The 24,273-nt window shown below is 35.7% G+C and overlaps 3 protein-coding genes, 1 non-coding gene and 1 pseudogene across 4 annotated transcripts; 1 reads left to right on the top strand and 4 right to left on the bottom strand.

The window, feature by feature from the left end:
* Nucleotides 1-1,925: 1,925 nt before the first annotated feature.
* Nucleotides 1,926-1,998, bottom strand: TRNAE-CUC (transfer RNA glutamic acid (anticodon CUC)). Its single transcript has one exon. It is a non-coding gene; the product is annotated as a tRNA-Glu (tRNA).
* Nucleotides 1,999-3,222: 1,224 nt separating this feature from the next.
* LOC114712008 (U-box domain-containing protein 44-like) lies at nucleotides 3,223-9,189 on the top strand. Its single transcript, XM_028896456.1, has 5 exons — nucleotides 3,223-3,296; nucleotides 4,002-5,320; nucleotides 6,065-6,368; nucleotides 7,034-7,521; nucleotides 8,035-9,189. Exons 2-5 carry the CDS (start codon nucleotides 4,115-4,117, stop codon nucleotides 9,022-9,024), a joined length of 2,988 nt encoding a protein of 995 aa, XP_028752289.1. The 5' UTR covers nucleotides 3,223-3,296; nucleotides 4,002-4,114; the 3' UTR covers nucleotides 9,025-9,189.
* A 2,378-nt stretch (nucleotides 9,190-11,567) lies between these two features.
* On the bottom strand, nucleotides 11,568-12,180 carry LOC114712022 (calcium-binding protein KIC). Its single transcript, XM_028896471.1, has one exon. The coding sequence runs from the start codon at nucleotides 12,099-12,101 to the stop codon at nucleotides 11,718-11,720; it is 384 nt and encodes a 127-aa protein (XP_028752304.1). The 5' UTR covers nucleotides 12,102-12,180; the 3' UTR covers nucleotides 11,568-11,717.
* Nucleotides 12,181-15,595: 3,415 nt separating this feature from the next.
* Nucleotides 15,596-16,078, bottom strand: LOC114712023 (protein yippee-like At4g27745; annotated as a pseudogene).
* A 4,271-nt stretch (nucleotides 16,079-20,349) lies between these two features.
* LOC114712006 (probable serine/threonine-protein kinase WNK4) lies at nucleotides 20,350-23,507 on the bottom strand. Its single transcript, XM_028896454.1, is given in 10 exon segments — nucleotides 20,350-20,481; nucleotides 20,484-20,587; nucleotides 20,590-20,643; nucleotides 20,771-20,981; nucleotides 20,984-21,178; nucleotides 21,270-21,427; nucleotides 21,526-21,746; nucleotides 21,836-22,063; nucleotides 22,247-22,284; nucleotides 22,878-23,507. Coding segments are annotated over 10 exon segments (1,437 nt in total). The 5' UTR covers nucleotides 22,974-23,507.
* Nucleotides 23,508-24,273: the final 766 nt, after the last annotated feature.

Below are 24,273 nucleotides of genomic sequence, written 5' to 3' on the forward strand. Positions count from 1 at the left end.
CTTAATCCCTATTTCATGGCCACATATCTTTCTGTCTAAGGAATGGGAAACTCTTCTTTTGTTACATGAATATCATTTTCATTTCATCTGGGAAAAGCCATCTTTTTCTCAACAATGTCTTTGTCATTTGATCCAATAGCATTTCATTAGATAGAAACAGATTTGATAAATACTGATAATCTCGATAGAGTATCAGAACGAAAAAATCCATTAGACAATGAACTATTGGTTCTAAGCCATCTCTAGCGATAAATCAACAATTCGAAATGCTTTTTTAAGAAATAATTTCAGTCATCTGATATATATAATTAAAAAGAATAGTGTAAAGAGATGATTATATTTTAAAAATAACTAATTTAAGTCTTCTTTTTTTTTTTGTAAAAAAATATGAATCGAAGGCAGGAAGCGGGTTGAGAGAGGATGATTGGATTGGAAGCGTACCGAGGGCGCGTGGTGGAAGAGAAAAATGAAAAATGATTGATTTTGGAGAAGCTGAGTTAGGCAACGAAAGGGGCAAGAGCGGGCAGGATCAATAATAGCGTGAATAATTTTGTCTAGAATGGAGATACACACTTTTGAATTAAGTTTTTTTTAAATGATTAACTACCTGTTTAGTGTAATTATGCGGTCCCCCCATTATGGGCCTTTTGTCCATCCAAACACAAGCATCATGATTTTTCCTGTCTTTCCCAGTCGCTGCAAACAGTAAGCCATTTTCCCCTGTCCATTCCAGACATTTAACTGCCCAATTACCACTTAGATCCTAACTGTAATTAAATCGTTTATAATATGTTTAATGCTTGTTTTCAAATTTACTTTTATTTAATTCTCATTAAAAAGAAAGAAAAAAAAAAGAAAGAGAATACAAAAGTGACTTGTAAATATAAAGAGAAAATTTTAAGAATAAAATTAAACATGATTTATGGCCAAACAGAATAAAACAAATCCAAATGGAAGGAGCAAACTCATCACCCACGTGTTCCTCTTGGGGTCACGGAATATGCAGGCTTTAACAAGCTGCTGCCAGCTTCATATGCTTTTAGAATTCCATATATGCACGAAATTCCTATCTTATTCACATTTGTCACCGGATTCAATGAACAGTAATCTTATCATATACTACCTCATTCGATTCTAATTATAAGATCTTTTTTGTAGTATAAGTTAGAATACGATTGTATATGATATATATTTGACGTTGAGGTCAAAAGAATCTGGGTTTGCAACGGAGGAGAGAATTGTAGAGTTGGGTCGAGGGATGCTTGCAGCCCAAGTTGAGGGAGGAATTCTCCCAAGTGTGTCATCTTTAATTCCTCAACCCGTGTCAATCAAAAGACCAGTATTTGCCCTGATCATGGATTCTGTACTTCTGAGTGTGGAAATTAAGATGATATGATTCGAATTTTATTTTATTTTTGGTCTATTTTTTTGGGTATGATTTGCTCATCTGAAGCATATGTACCTAAACCACGTACTTATATCAGTTAACAGGCTTGGTGTTTGAATTAGCAGAGAATTGATGAAACCTGGTACGTTCAGTTCGTGCTCTTCCACTTTCCAGAAAACAATTATTCGTCTCTGTGCATTCGGTGCCCTTGCTTATACCTTATTTCGGCCCAAACTGTTCTTCTCATTTCTACGATCTAAGAACTTCATATCATCAGATAAAACTTAGGAAGTCCCCGTAACAAAACAGATTCACAATTGGTTGCTTCCAAGCTTCACAGTAACCTCGCATGGTTTACCAGACCTGCTGCCTCAAACTTCTCTTCTGCGGACGAAGCTACAAACGCAGCGTAAATATTACTAAATCAAACCGAATGGAGTCGTTAAGAATCCGTTTTCTTTAGGGCCTTTTCAGCTTGATCAACAACGGAAAGGTTTCATTGCTGAGATTAATAAAAATGATCCGAAGGAAAAAAAAATTCCGTTGCCGGGAATCGAACCCGGGCCTCTCGGGTGAGAGCCGAGTATCCTAACCGACTAGACTACAACGGATTGCTTGCGGCCGTCAGCCTGATCTAAATTAATGTACGGATAGAAACTCTCCGCTTTTGACAGCCATGATCTGATTTTCCTAACTTCTTGTTGACCAATCAAACTTCAATTTCGTTGTAGTGAGACTATAGCATAAGAACTAACTATATATGCTTCAATTAATTTTTTTTCTTTTTCATTACTTTTAATTTTTTAAATTTGAGAGCCACCTATTCTAATTTGGTTGGATTTTTCTTTTTTTTTTGCAAATTAAAAGATTGAAATTAGTGGTGCTTAGTACTGCTCCGGATATTTTTCCCCAGAAAGGATATGGATATTCCACAACACCCAAATCCTCTATTGGTGCACTTCACTTTGGAAAAAATGAAGGAAATTCCATTGAACACGGTACTCACTGTTATCTGTATCCACGGGAAACAAAAGGAGCAAGATTGCACGCCCTGGAAATTTTTGACCATGCAATAGGATCTCACCAAGTGTCAACAACTTGGTTCAAAGCTTCCTCCGATGCCCACTCATTAGTCCTTTTTATGTGTGTCTCACTCCTGCTTGTTTCACACCCATATTTTAGCTATCCGGATATAATATAAGCTAATAATCAAGGATCACAAGTTTCTGTTTTCTTTTTTGACGATTGATTAAACAAATTTTATAAACTTGTATATTAATTTTTTACTGAGTTTTCAATTTTAGTATGTACAAAGTGTGGCATTGATTAAATTTTTTACATAAAAATATTATTAATTATTAATATTTTGAATTACGAGTGTAACCTGACAATCAAACTCTTCTAAACTCATTTTGCCCCCTTCCCATTCTGCTGAAAAGAGCTTGGCTTTTATATATATATATATATATATATATATATATTTTAATTAATCAATATATATTCCTGTGTATGTATCGAGGACATCTTTTTCCTTAAAATGCTTGACATATGGCAATGAATTTTCTTTCGGGTAGTTTGTGACAATGGCTAACGTGAAATACGTGTGTTTTAGGATGATGACAGTTTGTTTTTTTTTTTTCTGGGACTGCTTTTTTTTTTTTGAACAGTGACTTTTGTTTTGACGAGTGGAAAGAAGTAAACGTAGCCATGGCTCTTGGTGGCCCCTCCAGAAAAAACGCGGACATGCGGCTCTTTCTCTGTTTCTGCTAAGCTCCTAATGATTTCATAAGGCCGCTTTGCTCTGATAACTAAAGCAAGTTTCATCTCAGCAACCTTACTTTCTCCGGGAAATTTCACTGCTCAAAAGGATTCTGTAACTTCCACGCCAAAAGTCTTCAGCTTTCTGCAGGTTTCTCTTTTCTCTCTGTGTTTGTTTGTTTGCCCCGAATATGTAAATGGAATTACCCATATTTGCAGCTATGACCCTTATACAGTAGCAAGAAAGCTTTATTGATATCCCATTTGGCTTCAGTAACTTGAACTTAGACGTTATGCCTGGTTCATTGCCTTGTAGGTGGTAGTTCTGATATCCCATTTAGCGCCAATAACTTGAACCTAGACGTTATACATGGTTCATTTCCTTGTAGGTGGTAGCTCTGATCTCTATGCTTCTTCGTGAATTGTGTAGTTCCCGGTAAAAAAAGGGGAGGGAGGTTTATACAAACTGGAGAGATGATGTTCTAAGGGAACAAAGATAGCCGTGTAAAGATGATGACACTATTTGGCATGTGGAAAAGTCCACGGACAAGTCAAGTCAATAATAAGTAATTCTTCCTTACTTGCTTTGAACTTCGAATCCATTATCTGAGTTTTTTTTTTTTTTTTGTATTGTTTCTGGGTATTTGATATATATATATTTTTGAATAATCCTCAATTCTGCTGGTTTTTCATCGAAGATAAAGCCTGGTAAGAGGGGGAAGTTATAAGATGTTAATCACTCGATTTCACCAGCACCAAGAAATCTGCACATGCTCAAATTTAAGCGTCGGTTCTTTGTCTGCAATATCATCATTCATCAGTGACTAACTAAGAGTTTGCCATTTTTTTATGACAGTTTTCCATATGAACTTCTCATTAGATTCCACCAGGCTAAACAAATAAGTGAATGATTCGTTAAGGAATAATCCCTTAACCAGAAGCTGTAGTTGGCAGTTGCGTCCCGAGATTATGGCCTGTCCTACATCAGAAGCCATTTCTCACATTATAGATATTATTTCTGAGTTGGTAGTCTGTGCTAGTGGTGTCCTTGTGAAGAATAATAGTTTCAAGGAGCTTGCAGCTTACATGGAAAGAATTGTACCAATCTTGAAAGAATTGAAGACAAAAAAAGTCAGTAATTCTGAGGCCTTTACCAATGCCATTGACGTTCTGAATCGTGAAATTAGAGATGCAAGACAATTTACTCAAGAATGCTGCCAGAAGAGCAAGGTATACCTCCTAGTGAATGGCATGTCCATCAATAAGCGTTTACAGAAGACAATGCGTGAGATCAGCCGGACATTTGATCTTCTTCCTTTGGCCATGTCGGATCTTTCTTCTAACACAATTGAAGCAATTGGAAAGCTCTGTGATGATATGCAGAAAGCTGAGTTTAAGACAACTGTAGCAGAAGAGGAGATTTTGGAGAAAATTGAGTCAGGGATACAGGAAAATGGCGTTGATCGCTGCTATGCTAATAATTTGCTGATCCAAATTGCTGTTGCTGTTGGGGCTACTACAGAGAGGTCAACATTGAAGAAGGAACTTGAAGATTTTAAGATTGAAGTTGAAAATTGCCGCCTGAGGAAAGACGAGGCTGAAGCTATGTATATGGATCAGATCATTGCTTTGTTGGAAAGAGCTGATGCAGCGTCATCACCAAGGGAAAAGGAACTTAAGTACCTTTCCAAGCGGAATTCTTTGGGCAGTCAAACATTGGAGCCTCTTCAATCATTTTATTGCCCCATAACCCAGGAAGTTATGGAGGACCCTGTTGAAACTTCATCAGGGAAGACATTTGAGAGAAGAGCAATAGAAAAATGGTTTGCTGAAGGAAATAAACGATGTCCTCTGACCATGACTCCTTTAGACACATCAGTTTTACGATCTAACAAAATCTTGAAACAATCAATAAAAGAATGGAAGGATAGAAATACGATGACAACAATTGTTTTGACAAAAGAAAAACTCCATTCAGAAGATGATGATGAAGTGCTACATTGTCTAGAAAATCTACAGGATTTGTGCGAACAAAGTGATCTGCACAGGGAATGGCTGATGCTGGAGAATTACATACCAGTTCTCATCCAGATTCTTGGTGCCAGAAAGCATGATGTAAGAAACCGGGCTCTAGCCATCCTTAACATGTTGGCAAAGGATAGTGATGATGCTAAGGTACTAAATGATTTCCCCCGCTTTTTTGGCTTATCATTTTGTCTCCTTAATGCTTTTTCCTGGTTGTATAATGTAAAGAGGAGCCTAGCCTCACTCAAAATTTAGCTTTCAGCCGGAAACCTTTTGGTGAATTGAAGTTATAATTTCTGATGCTCTCCTGGTGAAATAAATTAATTGTGTTCTAGACATTTTTGCTGAAAATGAATCAAGCTCTCATGGAATGAATGTGGAATAATTTTCCATTCTTTCTTGCAATCTATGGACAGCCCTTATGCATAAACTTACTGGGTATCACAAATTCTTTATGCTAGAATAAGCTATGAATCAATAGTATAGTCCGAAATTAGCATGATTTAGCCTATCAGGCATCCATGGACAACACCAACTCTGAAATTCATAACACTGAGATTCACCACTAGAAAAAGTGCCCTAACTACATCTTTCTTTTCTAAGAATAGCACCCATTATTTTCACTATCTTATCTAGGATGATGACCTCTGAAAAGAAATGAGTGTCTTCTAAACATTAGAATTAAACACCCCTATATAAAATATTCAAAAGAGATTGGTTAGGGCCTTTTCATTTTGACCTAAATCATTTCGTTTATGAACTCAGGACGTTGCCAAAACACTTTCATTCATAACTTTGTGCTTAATGAGAATATAAAATTGCCTGCATAGATGTTGCTTTGTTTTATCTATAACTGGCTGCAATTTCACAATGCTAATGGTTAAGAGTTTTCAGGAAAGAATTGCCAACATTGATAATGCAGCTGTATCTATTGTTCATTTACTTGGACGCCGTGCGGGGGAAAGGAAGCTGGCGGTGGCATTACTACTGGAATTATCCAAGTTGGATTTGGTGCGAGACGAAATTGGAAAGGTTCAAGGTTGCATATTGCTACTTGTGACTATGTCCGGCAGTGACGATAACGAAGCTGCCAGATATGCAAAGGAGCTTTTGGAGAATCTTTCATACTCAGATAACAATGTTTTAAAGATGGCAAGGGCAAATTATTTCCAGCCTCTTGTACATCGTCTTTCCACAGGTTTAATTGCTGTTCTACATAATCTTTAGCCAATATGTTGATGTTTTTTTTCCTTTTCTTTTACTTTCTTCTCTTTCTATTGGAAGATATGCAATAATATCTACAAAGCAGTCTCTCTGTTTAAACATTTGGTTCCTTAAAACAAAATTATTTGTCCAGTTGCCGCTATTACATGTGATTTGTTCTTTTATGGTAAACACCATGCACTTCATTTTCAGCATTTCATCTTTGTCTTTTCTTAGCAATGGTGACTATGGTTTCTTCTTTAATGATTTGATTTATTAATTTTAGCATGCCCGGTCATTTCACTATGACATTGCCGCTGAATAAGCTTTGATCAATGAAGCACCAAAACTTCATATGTTTTATCATGCTTGACTTTCTTCCATGTGGAAAACTACTGAATTGTTGTTTTTTTTTTAATGAATTTTATCATCCTATAAGCAGCATAAGCAGTGTTTCTTACCTTAATTATACATGTTGAATCTTTGATATGCTTTGAAGATAAACCGGCTAAATTCGGTGGTACTGCTACTTCAAATTATCTTTAATCTGTCTCCTAGTACATCAAAGTCTTCAAAATTATTAACCAAAATGGCCAGGGGGGATGTAGTCCTGGTTTGAAAATAGAGCCTTTGCCTTAACTCATCTCTTCCTGTATGCAGGACCAGATGATGTGAAAATGATTATGGCAACAGCCCTTGCGGAAATGGAGTTAACCAACCTCAATAAAGCATCTGTGTTTGAAGGTGGTGTCCTGGATCCTCTTCTCCATTTAGTTTCACATTCTGATATTCAAGTGAAAACAGTGGCCATTAGGGCTTTACGTAACCTATCCAGTTTGAAGGAAAATGGTCTGGAGATGATTCGACAAGGAGTGGTACGCCCTATGCTTGACCTTCTATTCCAGGCTGGGCTGCTATCCTTAAGTTTAAAGGAACACATATCAGCCATAATCATGCAACTTGCGGTTTCAACAATCTCTAAAGATGGCCAGGCACCAACTTTATTGTTAGAATCTGACGAAGATGCTTTAAAACTCTTCTCTTTAATTAGTTTCACGAGGCCCGATGTGCAGCAAAACATTTTACAGACCTTCTATGCGTTGTGCCAGTCCCCCTCAGCCTCATTTATCAGGGGCAAGTTAAGAGAGGTATGAATCTTACTGAAACTAATGAAGTTGCCCATAGCCCGATGAATTACTAGCTCCAAAGTAGGTAAGGCAGGCTACATTTTATAGGATGCAACCAGGAACAAAGGTCCATCATGCTACATAGTGCATATCATGTAAAGGACAAAGAAAAGTGAAGAACAGCTTGCATTTCGTACAGCATACTTTGATTTATATTATATTCTTCATTCAAGTGCTTCAGTCTGTTGTAACTTCTGCCTTGTATGTATGACAGTATATGTAAATAAAGACAACTACAAACCTAGTTAAATTGTATCCTCAAACCAGCAAATATTTTGTGGTTTCAAGTGCCCCGTCAAGTTTATTATGCAGAAATTCCATCACTTTGGGCAGCAGTGACAGAAAACATACTGGCTGCTTTTATTTTCCTGAACTCTTATATCATGCAGAGAACTATATTAATAAATGTGCAATTTCCATCTATCAATTTCATTTGTATCTCAGTATTTTGAATTATTTCACTCATGCATGCAGTGGTCAGTTTTTGAAGTTTTGGTTCAGCTCTGTCAGGAGGAGAATCTAAATCTACGGGCAAGTGCTGTAAAGCTGTTTGCTTACTTGGTGTGCGATGAAGCCAGCATCCCGGAAAACGTAAATCAGAAATGTGCTGAAGCTATGCTCCAGATCCTGAGATCTTCTTCAGATGAAGAGGAAATTTCTTTTGCTCTGGGCATACTACGTTATCTTCCAAAAGTTCACCAGATCACGCAGTGGCTTCTGGACGCTGGAGCACTTCGTATCATATGTAATCATCTTCAAGATTGGAAGGACACAGATTGCCAAAAGAGCAAGTTGGTAGAGAATGCTGTTGGGGCCTTGAGTCAATTCACTGTTTCAACAAACCTAGAGTGGCAAAAGAGTGCTGCAGAAACCGGGGTTATATCTGTTCTAGTGCATTTGCTTGAATGTGGAACCGCATCAACAAAACAGCAAGCGGCATCATCTCTGGCTCAATTTTCAAAGAGTTCACTTGGTCTGAGCAGACCAGCATCCAAGCCCAAGGGCCTTTGGTGCTTCTCAGCTCCAACACAAATTAGCTGCTTGGTTCATGGAGGAATATGCGCTGTCAAGTCATCATTTTGCCTTGTTGAGGCGGATGCAGTGAGGCCATTAGTGAGGACACTCGGGGAATCTGATCCAGGAGCTTCTGAGGCTTCTTTAGATGCACTATTGACATTAGTCGAAGGAGAAAGACTGCAAAGTGGTAGTAAAGTGCTTGAAGAAGCAAATGCCATACCAGTAATAATCAAATGTCTTAATTCCACTTCTCCTGGACTACAAGAGAAGTCTCTACATGCTGTGGAAAGGATTTTTCGGCAAGTGGAGTTCAAGCAGTTGTATGGAGCCTCAGCTCATATGCCTCTAGTTGATTTAACTCAAAGAGGAACTGATCATGTGAGATCTCTGGCAGCTAGAGTTTTGGCACATTTAAACGTGCTTCATTATCAGTCTTCTTATTTCTAAAGAAAACCGATGATCACATTCATGCACTGAGGAGCTAAAAGGCCGTGATTATGAATGACATCGACAATCAGGTATTCTTAGGATACTTGTTAGCAAAAGATGTGCAGGATTGAACAGAATCATTTCAGAGTCACATGGATATGGCATACTTTCTATCACCTTTGATATGCTTGTGTCTTTCTATGATTGATTTGGTCTATCCTTGGCCAACCTAGTCCAAAGGAAGGACGTGACAGTAAGTCTACATGCATGATATAATTATTTTAGAGGCGATGTCCTTATCTCTTGATAATTTGCTTGGTCTATCCATTATGTCATCTCTGCAACAGCATAACATGGCTTCAGCATCTAGGAGAACCCAACTTGGTGTTTCTGAATCTGGCTGAACTTTTGATCAATGTTGAGCCTTTTTCATTTTGTTACCTCTTATGTAAAAATCATATAGACACTGGACATTGTACAATAAGTGACCAACATCCAGTTTGAGCCGTTGTCCTTTGGGAGTAGCAGCACCATGAACTGTTGGAGTAGGGACTTACTTGGGGCTTATATTGAATGTCCCAGATAGTTTGTACATTATTGTATTGTCTTGATTCTTGTCCAAAAGGAAAGACTATAGTTCTCTTTCCTGTGCGCTCTCTTGTTTCACTTTTTGGAACTTTTTTTTTTTTTTTTTTAATTTCACATTGAAAACTACCATGATAAATTTTTACATGAAACCAAACACGCACTTGGACTCGTTGAGATTTCTCAAATTCAGTTGAAGGGGTACAAGAATATATGAATGATATTTAGATCCACTTTGGAACCTACACAGTATTTAGATCCGCTAAATTACATGGCGATTCAGTCTGTGCACAAATTAATTCATTTATAAACATATTTATAGGTATCCGCTCTAACAACGATGTTTTAGCCGCTGCTAGTACGAGCATCGCACAACTCTGAACAGTGAACAGTCAAAAAAGTAAAGTGCTATATCCCCCCCCCCCAAAAAAAAAGTAGAAGGGCTATGGATTATAATCCTTTGGGACCGCAAAGTCATACTACCTCCGATACTAATTATAAGACATCATTTGTAGTTTACAAACAAATATAAAACCAAAGGTAGTACTATTTTTTTGGGGGCTGGAAATATGGAGGCCAAAGGACCAATGATATTACATGGAAGAGAGAATTGGCAAGCTCAGAGATATAACGTGTTTTACCCGATTATAGGTAAGCTTTTTCCAAAAGTTGGCTATGAAAAAAGGGAGGTTGTTACTCCTGAGGATAAAATAATGATTTTTTTTTTTGGCTTTTAAAAAGAATAACAGTAAAAGATTTTTTTTGCGTGTGAAAATTATCTAATCCAACTAGATATGTGTATTTCGCTCAGCTATGATTAAATTTTTAATAATAAAATGATATAGTATCTCTTAATCATCAAAACTATATTATAGATGAATCCTTCGAAGTAAATATTCGGTGAAGTTTCATCACTTCAAATGGATTTTTTTTTTTACTATAACCTATAATATATTTTAACTTAAAATTATTCATTTTAAAATTTTAATAATGCATACATCCTTAAGTTTATCGAAGATAATGGCATTTTTTTGGGCCAGCTCGAAGATAATGACACTGACATAAAGAAATTTTTTTTTTAAAAAAAAAAATCACTCATGGATCGGGCAAATTATGCTTGATATTCATCAGGTAAAATTGAAAGCCTCTATACAGGAAAAATCATTTAGAAAAGGTACCCACATCAAATATGACAAATTTGTGAATAGAAATTAGGGACTAGTATGGTTGTTAATATATGACCTAATTATAGAGTTGATTTTGATCCTAAATATAAGAGCAAATTCTTATATCTATAAGTTTTTTTCCAAATCACCCTTATTGATACTCCCTCACCATAATTAAGTATGAGAGGGAGGGAAGATATAATGAAGATGATTAAGGCATTTTAAAAAAAATATGTCATATTTATTATAGTTAACTGACTTATCTAACTTTTTTAGTTTAATCAAATTAATTAAATAGGTCTTATATTAAGGACTGTAGGAAGACTAGATAGTTTTTTTGGGGGGGGGGGAAGAGAACATTTCTCTGAAAAAACAATGCCATGATCCTGTTGGGGGGTAGAAAAAAGAGAAATTGCTTTAAGCACAAGCCACAAATGAAAAAATTTGAAACATGAGATTGCCATATATGAAATTATAAGTGAGATCCAACTTACAGCGTCCCATTTACAAGAGAGCTTACATGTTACTAGATAACAAGGTTATTGGCACCCTATTGCTTTGTTAAATTGACACAGATAAGTAATTAAGGATGGGATGAGAGTTGCCTTCTTACTTGTTACCTCCTGTCTTAATTATAAGATCTCGTTTGTAGCTGGAGGTAGCATTAATTAGACCTAGAGCACGAGGAGTGGAGTAATGAGTTCGAATATCTTTCTCAAATCATTTTAAGTCAGGAGGCTTCATTTATGAGATGAGTAAGAGGCTGCACCCCAAAATCGAGGTGCAACTGGGCAGCTCACACCCCAGTTCTGAGTATTAATTGATGGAAGGAGTGAATTGAAATAAAATAAAATTCTGTTACAAGACAAGACTGTTTGCATCTCCATCATCAAAGTTTAAAGTTGGAAAGATATTACAGGACTTACAATTGATTGACAAAAATAGAAGAAGAGTGTGTAATTAAGATTCAGACTTGGAGAGTTGTTGGTGAAGAGCTTTCTCAAGCCAGGCCTCAGCATGCTGCATCATGCCAGGGCTAAGCCTGACCATCAGAATACAAAACTCAGTCTCATCCAGCTTCCCATCTCCGTCCAGATCTCCCTGCCTTATCATCTCCTCTGCTTCTTCTCTGTTCATCCCTTCCATCCCCAGAAGTGCAGCGTTCCTCCTCAGACTCTCCCCTGTGATCAGTCCCATTTCCGGATCCGATAGAAGCTTGAAGCCTGCACACAGTTCTGAAACAAACGCCTCCACGTCCAGCTTCTCCGCCATAACCGGAAGCAAGTCCTCGAATTCAGATTCTGCGGAGGAAAGTTGATTCTTTGCGGCTTCTTTTCTCTCCATTGGAGCTGCTTTCAAAAGGCTGTGTGGGGGAAGAACGAGGAATTAGTGAGGAAGGAAGAGGGGAGTTTATAGCGGAAATGTCAAAGGTTCGTGTTTCTGTGGCTTTTGGAAGAAATGTAAAGTGGTAGCGTTTTCGTGCCATGAGCTTCGTCCAATTGTCCAATTGCAGATTCACATTCTGCATGGGCCCTACCTGTCCTTCCATTATTTATTGCCCTCCAATATGCCCAATTATTCAACTCAATCCATATAGAATTTCTGGAAAATCAAAAAAATATATAACAAACTATTATAATATTTACAAACAGTGTAATAATGCAACTTATTGGCACTTTCAGCTTATGCCAGAGGGCTTTTGCATCTAACTGCATGAGTGTGGAGATTTTTTCACATAATATGCCATCAATAAAGTTGTTGTATATGGGAGCAGAGATTTGTGAGAAGCCAAGGTAATTTTTTTCATTATTATTATTATTATTGGGGGATTGGATATATATAAATACGGGAGGGCAAATAATATTTGGAGGAGGGAAGGAAGGTTTCTAGGAAGGTGCCTTTGGGTGGGGAAAGATGGAAAAGGAATATTCTGCCAAGGAACATGTCATCTTCTTTGCCTGTCGTTAATTAGCTTATTGAATCAGATTGCTTCTCTTGTTTCCATGAACCTTCCTCCTCCTCCTCCTCTTCCTCTTCTCAATTCTTTTATATATACAAGTTTTTTGTCTGGGTCTCCCATGTCCCCATCATTCTATGCATCACCCCACAAATATTACTCCCCGATCCTAAATATAAGACCTATTTTGTAGTGTAATTTATATTACAAAATAGATTTTATATTTAGGACCGGAGGAGAATTATATTTCTTTGCCTTCAATCATTTTAATGTTATCATATCAAAATCAGGGTTTTTATTTGCAATTTTTCCATTGTTTTATGCTTAATAAAATGGGGGAAAAAACATAAAAACGATGAAGAGAATGAGATTTATCAATTTATTGACGTGACTGAGAAAGCTAAATTGAGTTTTTTAATTCCATGCAGTTTCCACGTTGCCACTCCCCCAATGTAACCAAACCATGCCGATCTTTATCGCTTTTTTTCTTTCCTTCTCCCTCTTTCTCCTGCTACTCACAGGAAAGATTCGGATCTTTTCATATCTTCTTTCTTATTTTCCTGCCTCCATTATTTAAAATAAATAGATCACAGGGCAAACCAAAATACAAGTAGAATGGAAGACTTGATCTTTTATCTATTCCTTTTATTCTAAATATGAGCCATATTTTATAGTATAATTTAAAATAAATAGATCACGAGGCAAACCAAATATTAGTACAATGTAAGACTTAATTAAGAAGTTGATGTTGATATTTTATGTAAGGTTTACTTTTCCAGTTCTAAATATAAGACATATTTTGTAGTATAAACACCGGAGTAGTATTTTACATATTATCATTTTTTTTAAATTAATCCTTATGATATTCTTTTAAACAATAATTAAGTATAAGAGGAAGGAAAGAAATTAATATGCTATTTCAGAAAAAACATACCATATTAGCTAATTTAACTAATATTCTTAGCCTATTTAAATTATTTAATTAAGTCTTATATTAATCCATTAGATCCGTGTCGTACATTATTAGAGTGATTTGGAAATGCCGGCAAGCCGCATTGTTTCTGTTCTATTTTATTTCCCCCATAAACCACAACGACAAGCAGAGGGCGACGCAGCGAAATAAATTTGACGCACAAATAATATATAATTGCAGTAATTAACAAGTGGATGAGGCTATCTTCCACAATTTATTAAGCATTTAGTGGTTGAGCTTGACGTGTCCTCCATATACCCAATACATGAACAACCTGCTCATCTCTCCATGATTTTCAAAATATTATTTCATTTGTAACGTTATTTTAAATTCTTTTGAAATTTTATGTTCTTTTTTTAAAAATGAAACTTCTAATAAATAGTTGACGTCATGTTATCACTCTCCCTTCCTTCTAATTAATAATGTCCCGTTAACAACAAACAAAGATCAAATTCAGAAGGAAAATGATGGTGCACAGCAAGTCCTTCTAATCATCATTACCACTACTCTAATCATGATCATTATAACTAAACCCACATAAAGATCTGCCATCTCTTGGAGGGCTGTAATTGAATATTTCACCCTCCCTCTGATCTCCATTGGAGCCCAAGTTTTGGGAGGAAATCACAATTACAGAATTATCATCGCTCCCATTTCAATTCTTATTTCATGCTAACTTTTTGACTCATACAAGTACTCTGTTCAAAATTTGACATCTCATTCTTGCCACACAACTTCAGTACTTAATTTTCAGGATTTCTTTTGGATCAAGTTAATGAACAAGGTACTGCCCATATTGTCCTATGAATAAGGGACGTACGGGGTATTGTTTTCTTAAGACCCAAAATGCTGACAACTTAATAATTCACATTATTTTAATGGAAACGAACAACGTAAAATAGAACATGGCAAGCAGAATCAGAACACGTTGTAACTTGCAAGATAGTGTTCACTACTTTCCTTGGATTTCATCAGAAAGTCCCAGCCTGTACTGATCTGTCATACAATCATTAAACTTGATACAGTATCTTTTATAGTCCGATGTCATTGGAAACCCAGACACAGAGGCTCATAACTCTAAAGGTTCGAGGCAACCCACAACAACAAACTCATACGCTATCCTGGTTTTCTCTGATGGAACATGGTATACGATCATGTTGAGTGTGTCAACAAATCATCATCGGATCCGTTTCATTTCTGGAAGAGGTTGTTGTGGTTGTTCTTTTTTATATTTTTCAAAATAAAGCTTTAATATTCGAACACATATTCTTTCTTTCTTTCTTTCTTCAATTTCATCTTTTTAAAATGTTAACATGCTGGCGACGCCATTTTTTGAGAATAAAAACAATTGCGCGGATAGTTTTTTTTGGCCACTCGTTTGTCAAGACCGAAGATGGATCAAATCATGTTATTTAATATTGATACAAATATTCAACAGGTTATCCATATTAAAAAAAACATCAACAGGAATCTACAAAAGTTTAGGTGAATTGGTGACAAATAAAACTCTCACATGATTTGGACTCATGATCCTATGTGTTATAAATCAACTTGTTACTAGCTAGTTGGTAAAACAAATTATTATATTATTAACTACAAGTAATAGTAGCATTTTTAAACTCTCTGTAGTTTGTACAACGAATAAAAAAAAAAAGGTCACAATTAATACAAAATGGTAAAAAGCAGTTTTGAATTTGGATCCTTCAACTGATGCAAAGATGCCAGATTGTGATATTAATTGAAAAAAACTATGAACAACTAGTGGCTATATCTTTCTTTGACAGTGATTCTCTCGTTATATGTAGCCATCTGGCAAAACCATAAATCAGGACGGATCTAATAGCTAGTGAGGAAGAATCTGAAATATACTTATGCTTGAATTGAAATCATATTCGCACAATGAAGCTTTGTGCAGAATACTTTACAATTGATCTGTTGGGTGAAAGTGCGACTGGACGATGATCTTGAAGTTTTCTAGTACGAACTTTCCTTCCTTGTACTTCTGGGTTTCATCAAAGGCCTTTGTGTATGTCCATCCCAATTCCTCTCCGCAATCACTGCAATACACATCACTCACTCTGTGCAGACCACTCAGGAGCTGCCTATCCTCCTGTGCTCCTTCCTTTATGTTCATTGCGTGAGAAAACAGAAATGCTCTTCCATGGCTTCCCTGTTATAAATCTTGTCATGTCCTTGTCGCAGTAACTTAAATGTGTGCGCGCGCGTGTGTGCATATGCATAAAGAATCATATTCAAACAAGGAAAAAAGGGGGATAAAGGATTAATGGATTAACCCGAAACTCTTTGGAAATGATATCACACATGGCAAGCGATCTGGTTTCGGCACTTAAAGCAGCAGTATATCCCGGCTGATCCCATCAAATCCGCCATTTGCTATCAATTTTGCTTCTGCACTTGAAATAAGAATTATAAATGAGGCGTCAAAATATAAAGTAAAAAAGTTGTGACTAGATGCAAAGGCCTTTCTTATTAAGTCTTTCTTAAATGTTAAGTTGTGAGTTCTTGTGGCGTATAGCAGGTATAATGGGTGTGTGAGTTGTGGGAAAAGAAAAATTTTGTGACCATTCCAGACCAAAACACTAGGAGTCGGTCTTCTTCTAATCACCAGAATCTGGAAATGGCTATGTGGATGTATGAGAGATCAAGTGTCATCAGGCTAAAGTGGAATTGATGAATGCTCAATCATTGAGAAATGAAAGCGAGTTTGATTTGAGATAAAAGTGGTTGATTCGGACGGGATTAATTAAAGATAAAAGTGATTTGGTCAGAGAATGATGCAAGTATCGAAGTATACTAACTAATTAAGAAGGTCTATTACTGTGTCGATCCTGGAGTATATCGAGGTTCTGAAGAAGTATGATATCACCGACAGATCAAAATTACCTATCTGTCTGTCTCTCTCTGGGGAAACACACACACACACACAATAGTATCTATGTATATGTATATGTACACACCCATACTCTTTGATTCTATTTATAAAGCACTTTCAGTATGTTTCACACAGACCAAGAAAACTTAAACTTCATTAACTCTCATTTAAAATTTAATGACTTTCCAACTTTATCCTTATTTAATATACATTATACCTCATATAAACAAAGTCAACGTAATAATAAATGAGGGTAAAATTGTACATTCATACAAAAGAATTTTCTCAGTGCCCTATAAATAGGACCAAAAGTACATTCTTTCTCTACTCTATAAATAGGACCAGAGAAGTATATATTATATATATTTCTTCTTTCGTTCCTTATTATAAGATTCAATTTTTTGAATGGGTCTGTCCCTTTTTATAAATCTCTTTGGAGTTTGTCCTGAGCATTTAATACATTATTATCTATTTTCTCTTTAATTTAATGTATTTAATACATTCTCTTTCTTTGTTTTATCTCACTATTACTTTATTACATTTACCCATTTATATATAAGACAGTGACACAATAAGAAGCTGAAAATCTGTAAATAAGGAATGTCAATAAAATTTATTGTCACTTACAAATTCAGAATTGTCAATACCAAATAAAATTGTGTAACCAAACCTGATTTGGAATTTGTAATTTCCAGCTTTTTTTCTGTCATGTCTTCCCCTTTATATAGAGGTATATTTAGAAAAAAAATTGCATTTATTATTTTAACTGTTTTCTTTTTTTAAATTGTACAATTTAATTAAAGAGATCGTATAATAAGAGACAGGAGACCAGTAGACAATAGCCCCCCATTCTATGAACTCAATAAATGACCGAATTTATGATCCATGAAAATCCGTCTCTAACCAAACCGGCTTGTTCGAGATGTTTAATAATCGCATAGGGCATTTAATGAATTTAACTCATTTTATGATCCATTAAAGGAGTAGTGTTTTTTTTTTTTTGGACCGGATTAAAGGAGTAGTGTTAAAACAATAGTAATTAACACACTAATAAAGGGGGAAAAAATTAACCACATCACTATAGAAGGATGTTTAAAGATGCCAAATATGCAACCCCCACCAACCTGTTGCGTAGATCAGGGTGGTTTATTAATGACTAGGCTTCTCTCACACCACCATGACGGATACTTTTTAGCACTTCACTTGATTTTTTAAATATTGCATGTCTTGCAGTTTACTCAACCACCACAAGGTTTAAATATTGTACTTCTCCTGTCCTTAATATATATCCAATTTTTGAGTTGGTTTTGGTCCTAAATATAAGATCCATTTATCATATTTATCAGTTTTCTCTAAATTACCCCTATGAATACTCCTTCAACTATAATCAAGTAGAAGAGGGAGAGGGGTATTAAGAAAGATGATTATGATGTTTTGGGAAAAAATGTGTTACTTTTCTTATAATTAACTAATTTACCTAACTTCCTTAATCTAATCAAATTAGTTAAATAGGTCTTACATTAAGGATCGGAGGAGTATTGGTTTATTAATGAGAATAATATAAGTTGGGTCAAATTAAACTTAAAATTAGCAAATACTCCTTTAATTTCCTAAATGTAAAATCCTTATACATACTAATCAATTATTGTAAGTAGAGTGTTTATTTATATTTAATACCGGAGGAGTAACAATTAATCAATTATGCCCAGTTCTCTGCTTAGCAAAGTCACGGAAACTAAGATAAAAGAAAAATTTTACAAAAAGGATATGAAAATTACTAAATTCTAAACAGAAATTTTTAAAAAATGTGTTGTTATTTACAAGTGAAGTATAGTGAAAACTTATTAAAGTGTAAGAAATAATCCTGATTTAGGATTTAGTAATTTTCAAGTTCCTATTGTGGGATTTTGCTGAAGATATATCTACACATAATAACATAAGAGAGCCTATTTATATATACTCAGTTCATTGTACATACATAGGAGAAGACGTTCACTGCTTTGTTCATCAAATATAGAAATTATGCTGAGGCAAATATATGCGAGTGTGTGTTGGCATGTGGGTGCACATTGCTCTTTCTCATTGGATAATTAATTACTTAAATGCACCTCATTTCATTTATATACATGCGTGACTAATTTTTTATTATGGATGAGAGGCAAGAAACATGTGTGCATATATCTTTCAATTATTTATATGTGTATGGGCCTGAATCACTTTTGAAATATTCACTGAATCTACTTATCCATGAATCATTCTAATCCATCAATAGTCCAAGAACATCAAGTCGTTCAATGAATTTAGCAACAAACTTTTTTAAGTTTGTAAATTAAACGTTCCCTCATTAATTAACTTTCAAACTTTCGTCAATTGTCCAATTTCAATAGAAATGAATGTATCACCGGGATTCATTTTTGGCCAATGAATGTATCATCACCAGGATTAAACCTTGTGGATTTATTAGGTAGCAGTATCAAAACATTTTCTTTGACATTTGTCAAACAATATATTAAATAATTAAGTTCGTGCATGCACAAGAATCTTAATAACCATAACCACGCGTGAACTTTTTTAGGAGAATAACGATCACCCTTTTTTTTGTTTTAATATCATTATTAGATATCTAATTATGTTATATTTAGGCATTCGCTGGCTTAATTGGAGGTAGCCTATGATTCAATGCATCTTTAGAATTTGAATCCAAAAAAAAAAAAAAATCCAGATCTCTCACCTAACCCGTTTGGGTTTGCATGATCTCACTGAGTTATGAATAATGTGCATGGATGTTTTTTTTTTTTTTGTTTAGTTTATATGGATAGGTTGATTTGACCTACGAAAACAAAAGCCAAATTGCTAGTGAAATCTGGGAAAATGTGATAAAAAGCATTATTAATACTCCTATTGACTTATTTATAAAATACTTTCAGCATATTTCATACAAATCAAAAAACACTTTAAAATGTATTAACTCTCCATTTAACATATAATAATTTTTTAACTTTACCTATATTTAATATATACAACCTTTCAAAAAAGCTAACTATCTATACTATAATAGAAGGACAAAATAGTACATTCACACTAAAAATTTAATGAAGTGACTTATAAATATGATTAAAAAAAAACATTCTCTCTCTGTCTTATAAATAGGATCAGAGGAGTATAACCAAAGGAATTGCAGAAAATAATTCTAGGAGAAGTCGAAAGTCAAAAAACTATAATTACAAAGAAAAACAAGTATTTCAGATTTCCATAACATTGAAAATGGGTTTTGCGAGGAACAGGCTTTCATTCCGAGAAGATTAACATAATCAATGAGCGGCCAATCTTTTCTTATCAGACCATCTCTTTCGGGTGGCTTCTAATTCTTGCCATTTCATCCTAGAAAGCTTCTCGAACCATTGCCGATACTGTACCTCGATTGCATCAACTTCTGGCTTAAGCTCAACATCAGCATCTTTTTCTGCTAAGGATAAAAGAGTACAGTTACTTGTGAAGCTCAAAATATTAGACGCTGGACTAAACAATGGAGTTGCTGACCTTGTGTTCTCTCTGAATTTACTGATCACTATGTCCACTTCAACATTGTTACTGCTCTCCTGCTCGAAATATGTACTCCTCGTAAGCTTTGCAAAGACGTGTTTCCACAGCTGTCTCGGAAGCAGCAGATCCTAGCGACTGTTGATCTTCCAAGTTAGTCAAACCAAGAGCAGAAGAAAAATAAGTCTGAAAATCGGCATTATCAACATTGTCACACAAAGCCTTTTGATCAGTACTCTCGTCCAGAGGGAACATTATCTGGAATAGAATCCCATGCGCATGTTGTTACAGTTCGTCCATCCCCAGGTATCGGAGACTCACCATTCAGACTTGCTCCTCCACACGAGGAATAATCAGAAGGGTCTTCCACTCAGGCATAAGTCTCATTATCAAGTAATCAATAAGCTCAGCTATGAAGACAACATCATGATTGGCCAACTCTAATTGTTCACCCATCTCTGAGGCACAGAGAGTGCAGTATCTGAATCAAGGTAAAAGAGAAAAAGTATATTCTTTGCTCGACCTGGAGTCAATAGAACAACTATGTGTTAAGATCTAATTAAATGAAAATTATAGCTTCGCCACACACTGTCGAGGTACATAAAAGCATGGCCAAAAAAGAGGGAGGCAAAGAAAGAGCATATGCTCACCATCTGAATCAGCTATACGCAATGTCAATGACATTGAGGTATCATCATTTTTCGTCCCTTTTAACCTAAATTCGTTGTTCTCAAGTGTCCTCTGAAATTCTATAACGGGACTATGTGGTGGACTTCCAGAGTTACTTTCTGTGTTCACACTCCCGGAAATCTGTTTGTATTCAACATCCATGTCCGTAGAGAGAGGATCGGACTTAGACAAATCCACAGCTTTGGGGCTTGACAAGATAAATCCAGAAGATCAGGGATTGGTTCCCTTGGACTCTCATCGACTTGGAGAAATGGATCTTTGAGAAGCTCCTCTGCAGACAATCTCTGAGAGGCTGAAACAATGCATTTTTCAATAAACTCCTTAACTTGAGAGTCCTTCACTTTACTAAGCGAAGCAGGCTTGATGCCCTTGAAAGAGTATACACAAGATATCAATGCAATAATTACAGCTATAAGCATACCGTAAATAGTATTAAATATGCTAATGATTGCTACTTACACAAGTAACCTTCTTGAAGATCTGAGCAGGACTTTTGCACTCAATATATGGATACTCTAAAGCAACCATCTCTAATATGCACATCCCAAAAGAATAAATGTCAACAAGTTCATTGTACTCCTCTTCATATAACTCCGGAGCCATAAACTCGGGAGTGCCTTATAATATAAAAGAAAAATCAACAAATAAAGGCAGAGTTCAGTACTTCAAACTGGGTCGATATGCTGAAAACTAAACAAGGAAAGTAGCATGTCACCAATGACACTGTGAGCTGTCGACTGCTTCAAGATAATTGCCAGGCCAAGCTCCCCTATTTTCGCCTCTCCTTGGTTTCCATTCACAAAGATGTTGTCACATTTCAAGTCTCTGTGAATAATAGGTGGCTTGTGACCATGTAGATATGCCAAGCCTCGAAGAATCTGTCTAGCCCAATTCTTTATAGCCTTCATGTCAACATATCTATGCTTCTCCCGGTATCTGTTAGCCAAAGGAAAACAATCATTTGAATCTCATATTACAATCAACCAAAATATAAACAAAGATTAAAGGCAACGAAGAAGACATACTGCCTCAAATTTCCAGAGGTGAAGAGCTCAGTGATCATGTTAACAGTTTTCTTCTGGTCATCAATCCACGAATTATAGAACTTAATGATATTTTCATGCTTCAAAGACTTCAAAAGATGAACTTCAGAATATAATTTTGATAGATCTTCTGCTGACTGGAGGAGATCATCAATCCTAATTTGGTTCCAAGCGACTTCTATCCCATTAACTTCGTCGAATCCCCTATAACTGCCCAAAAGGAAGATAATGAGTTTGAGTAATCTGCTGCCAAAAAATAATTGCATATTTACATAAATTTGTTGGAATACAACTAAAAATCTGAATAGAACTATTAAGACTAAGAACTGATATGGTGAGCATAGATATTGGGTGGAAACGGAATAAAATAAGAGATAAGTATCAGAATCATACACAGTCTTGAAAGCACCCCTGCCCAAGATTTCATTGTACTGTCGAAAAAAAGAGAGGACAAAATTAAATAAACATGGGAAAATAGGAATTATAGATGTTAAGATATCTGCTAAGAAGAGCTGTTGTCTTTGCCCCTGGTTATGCTTTAACAAAAGGTCCTTGATGCTTCCCCACCAAACATTATCTTTATTGGTGTAGCGAATACCAAGAAGGGAAGTCCCAAAGTAGATATAAATCCAAAATCACAAGGGGCATTTAAAGCTCCATTTAGTTGACCCAATCCAGAACAACGGATATGAGATGTTTCACTGCAGTATCCACACTTACCAGAACAAGGAGAGTTGATCACAGCCGAACTTACCTTCCTTGCATTGTAATCAATGCATTGCATAAGGGTAAAATAAGATGAGGTTCTGGTTCCAGCGAGGTCAGTGGTTTTTACCATTATATTTACTTTGAGGTCATCTTTAAACTAAAAGGTAATAAAGTCCCACACATAACATCACCAACCGATAATACCATCCAATCCATAATAAATCAATATCCGGCACCATCAGACTCAGAAGATAATAGAAGACAGGAAAACCGTAAATAAAACATCAAAAGCTAAGTTTCGTAGAATATAAAGTACCCGAATATAGAGGGCTGTAGGATCTTTCTCTACAAAATCTTCCTCGAACTCGGGAGGCTTCCTAGCCCTGTGTCCATTATCTGCATTCGGATTCATTCCGGGCTGAAAATCCAATAACTAAACAAAAAAGCCAATGATTTCTGTTTTGTTAGATTTTCGTTGTAACTCAATATTGCTTGGGGTCAAAGCCGACGCTGATTATCAAACCGAATCGGAATGAAAGAACAAACACTGTCAGATAAAGCTCGGGATGCAATGCTGAAGCTAAACGAATCGAATGCCGACAGCAAAAGGCATCGGCATTCGATGACATTTGGAGGCAGAGAATCTAAATCTAGAACTCCACCATCCATACCATAACAATGATTCATTCTCAAACCAAACCCAACACGATTTTCTCACCAAAATCCATTTCCCTTCGGTAGCCCAACTCCTGAAACCTCAGAAAAAGTCAAACTTGAGCATATGGGATTTGAATATAGTCTGCAAAGAAATTTACTTCGAAGATACCGGGGGGAAAAAAAACAAATCAGCAAGAAAAGGAAATAGGAAATGAATTTGCTGATGGCTGACAAGAAAGAAGGCGAAGCCGTTGAGATTGAGAATATGAAAGCTAATTGGGGGAGCGAGAGAGAAGGCTAGAATGGACACTTGAATGGAGCGCGCGACTGTTTCTGCAAATATGTAGAATCTCCCAGCGGGGAGGAGTACGTCATTCGCGGCTTCTTTTTTAAATTTTTTTAAAAAAAAAACTGTCGGAACAACGGGAGTTCAGAAAGGGTGTTAAAAAAGATGATTATGTTATTTTAGAAAAAACGTATCACATTTCTTATAATTAACTAACTTATCTAACTTTTTTAATCTAATCAAATTAATTAAATAAGTCTTATATTAAAACCGGTGGAGTATAATGCTGGAGGGAAACGTTGGCCAAAAAAGAAAAAATACCGGAGGGAAACAATATAAACAAATCCAACTCTCTTGAACTCTTTATTAAAAAGAAAATTTTAACGTGGATATAGTTCTTTCACATATATATCATAAAAAAGTAACTAGGTAGGTAAATAAATTATAAATAACAAATTGCTAAGGGAAACTGATTCAGTGGTTTTTAAATTATATATTTATTCTGAACACAAAAAATAAATTATTACATTTCTATGTTCTTCATTTTCAAAATTAATAAATAAATAATACTAGTGTGTTTTTCTCATAAGTTCTCTCTGAATTTCTCTCTTCTTCTGAAAACTTCACTTATAATATCTTTCTTCTGTCGTCAAATATTCTGAATATGCTCAGAAATAGAATCCGACCATGATCCATGAAGGAGTGTTTAGTGACAATCTTTCCAGTTATCCTAGATCTGGTGTTCAAAGTTGAGAGTCCTAATGTGGTC

The sequence above is a fragment of the Neltuma alba genome, unplaced genomic scaffold (genome assembly GCF_004799145.2).
Source record: "Neltuma alba isolate B1F8T4 unplaced genomic scaffold, ASM479914v2 tig00011326_pilon, whole genome shotgun sequence".
NCBI lineage: Eukaryota > Viridiplantae > Streptophyta > Magnoliopsida > Fabales > Fabaceae > Neltuma > Neltuma alba.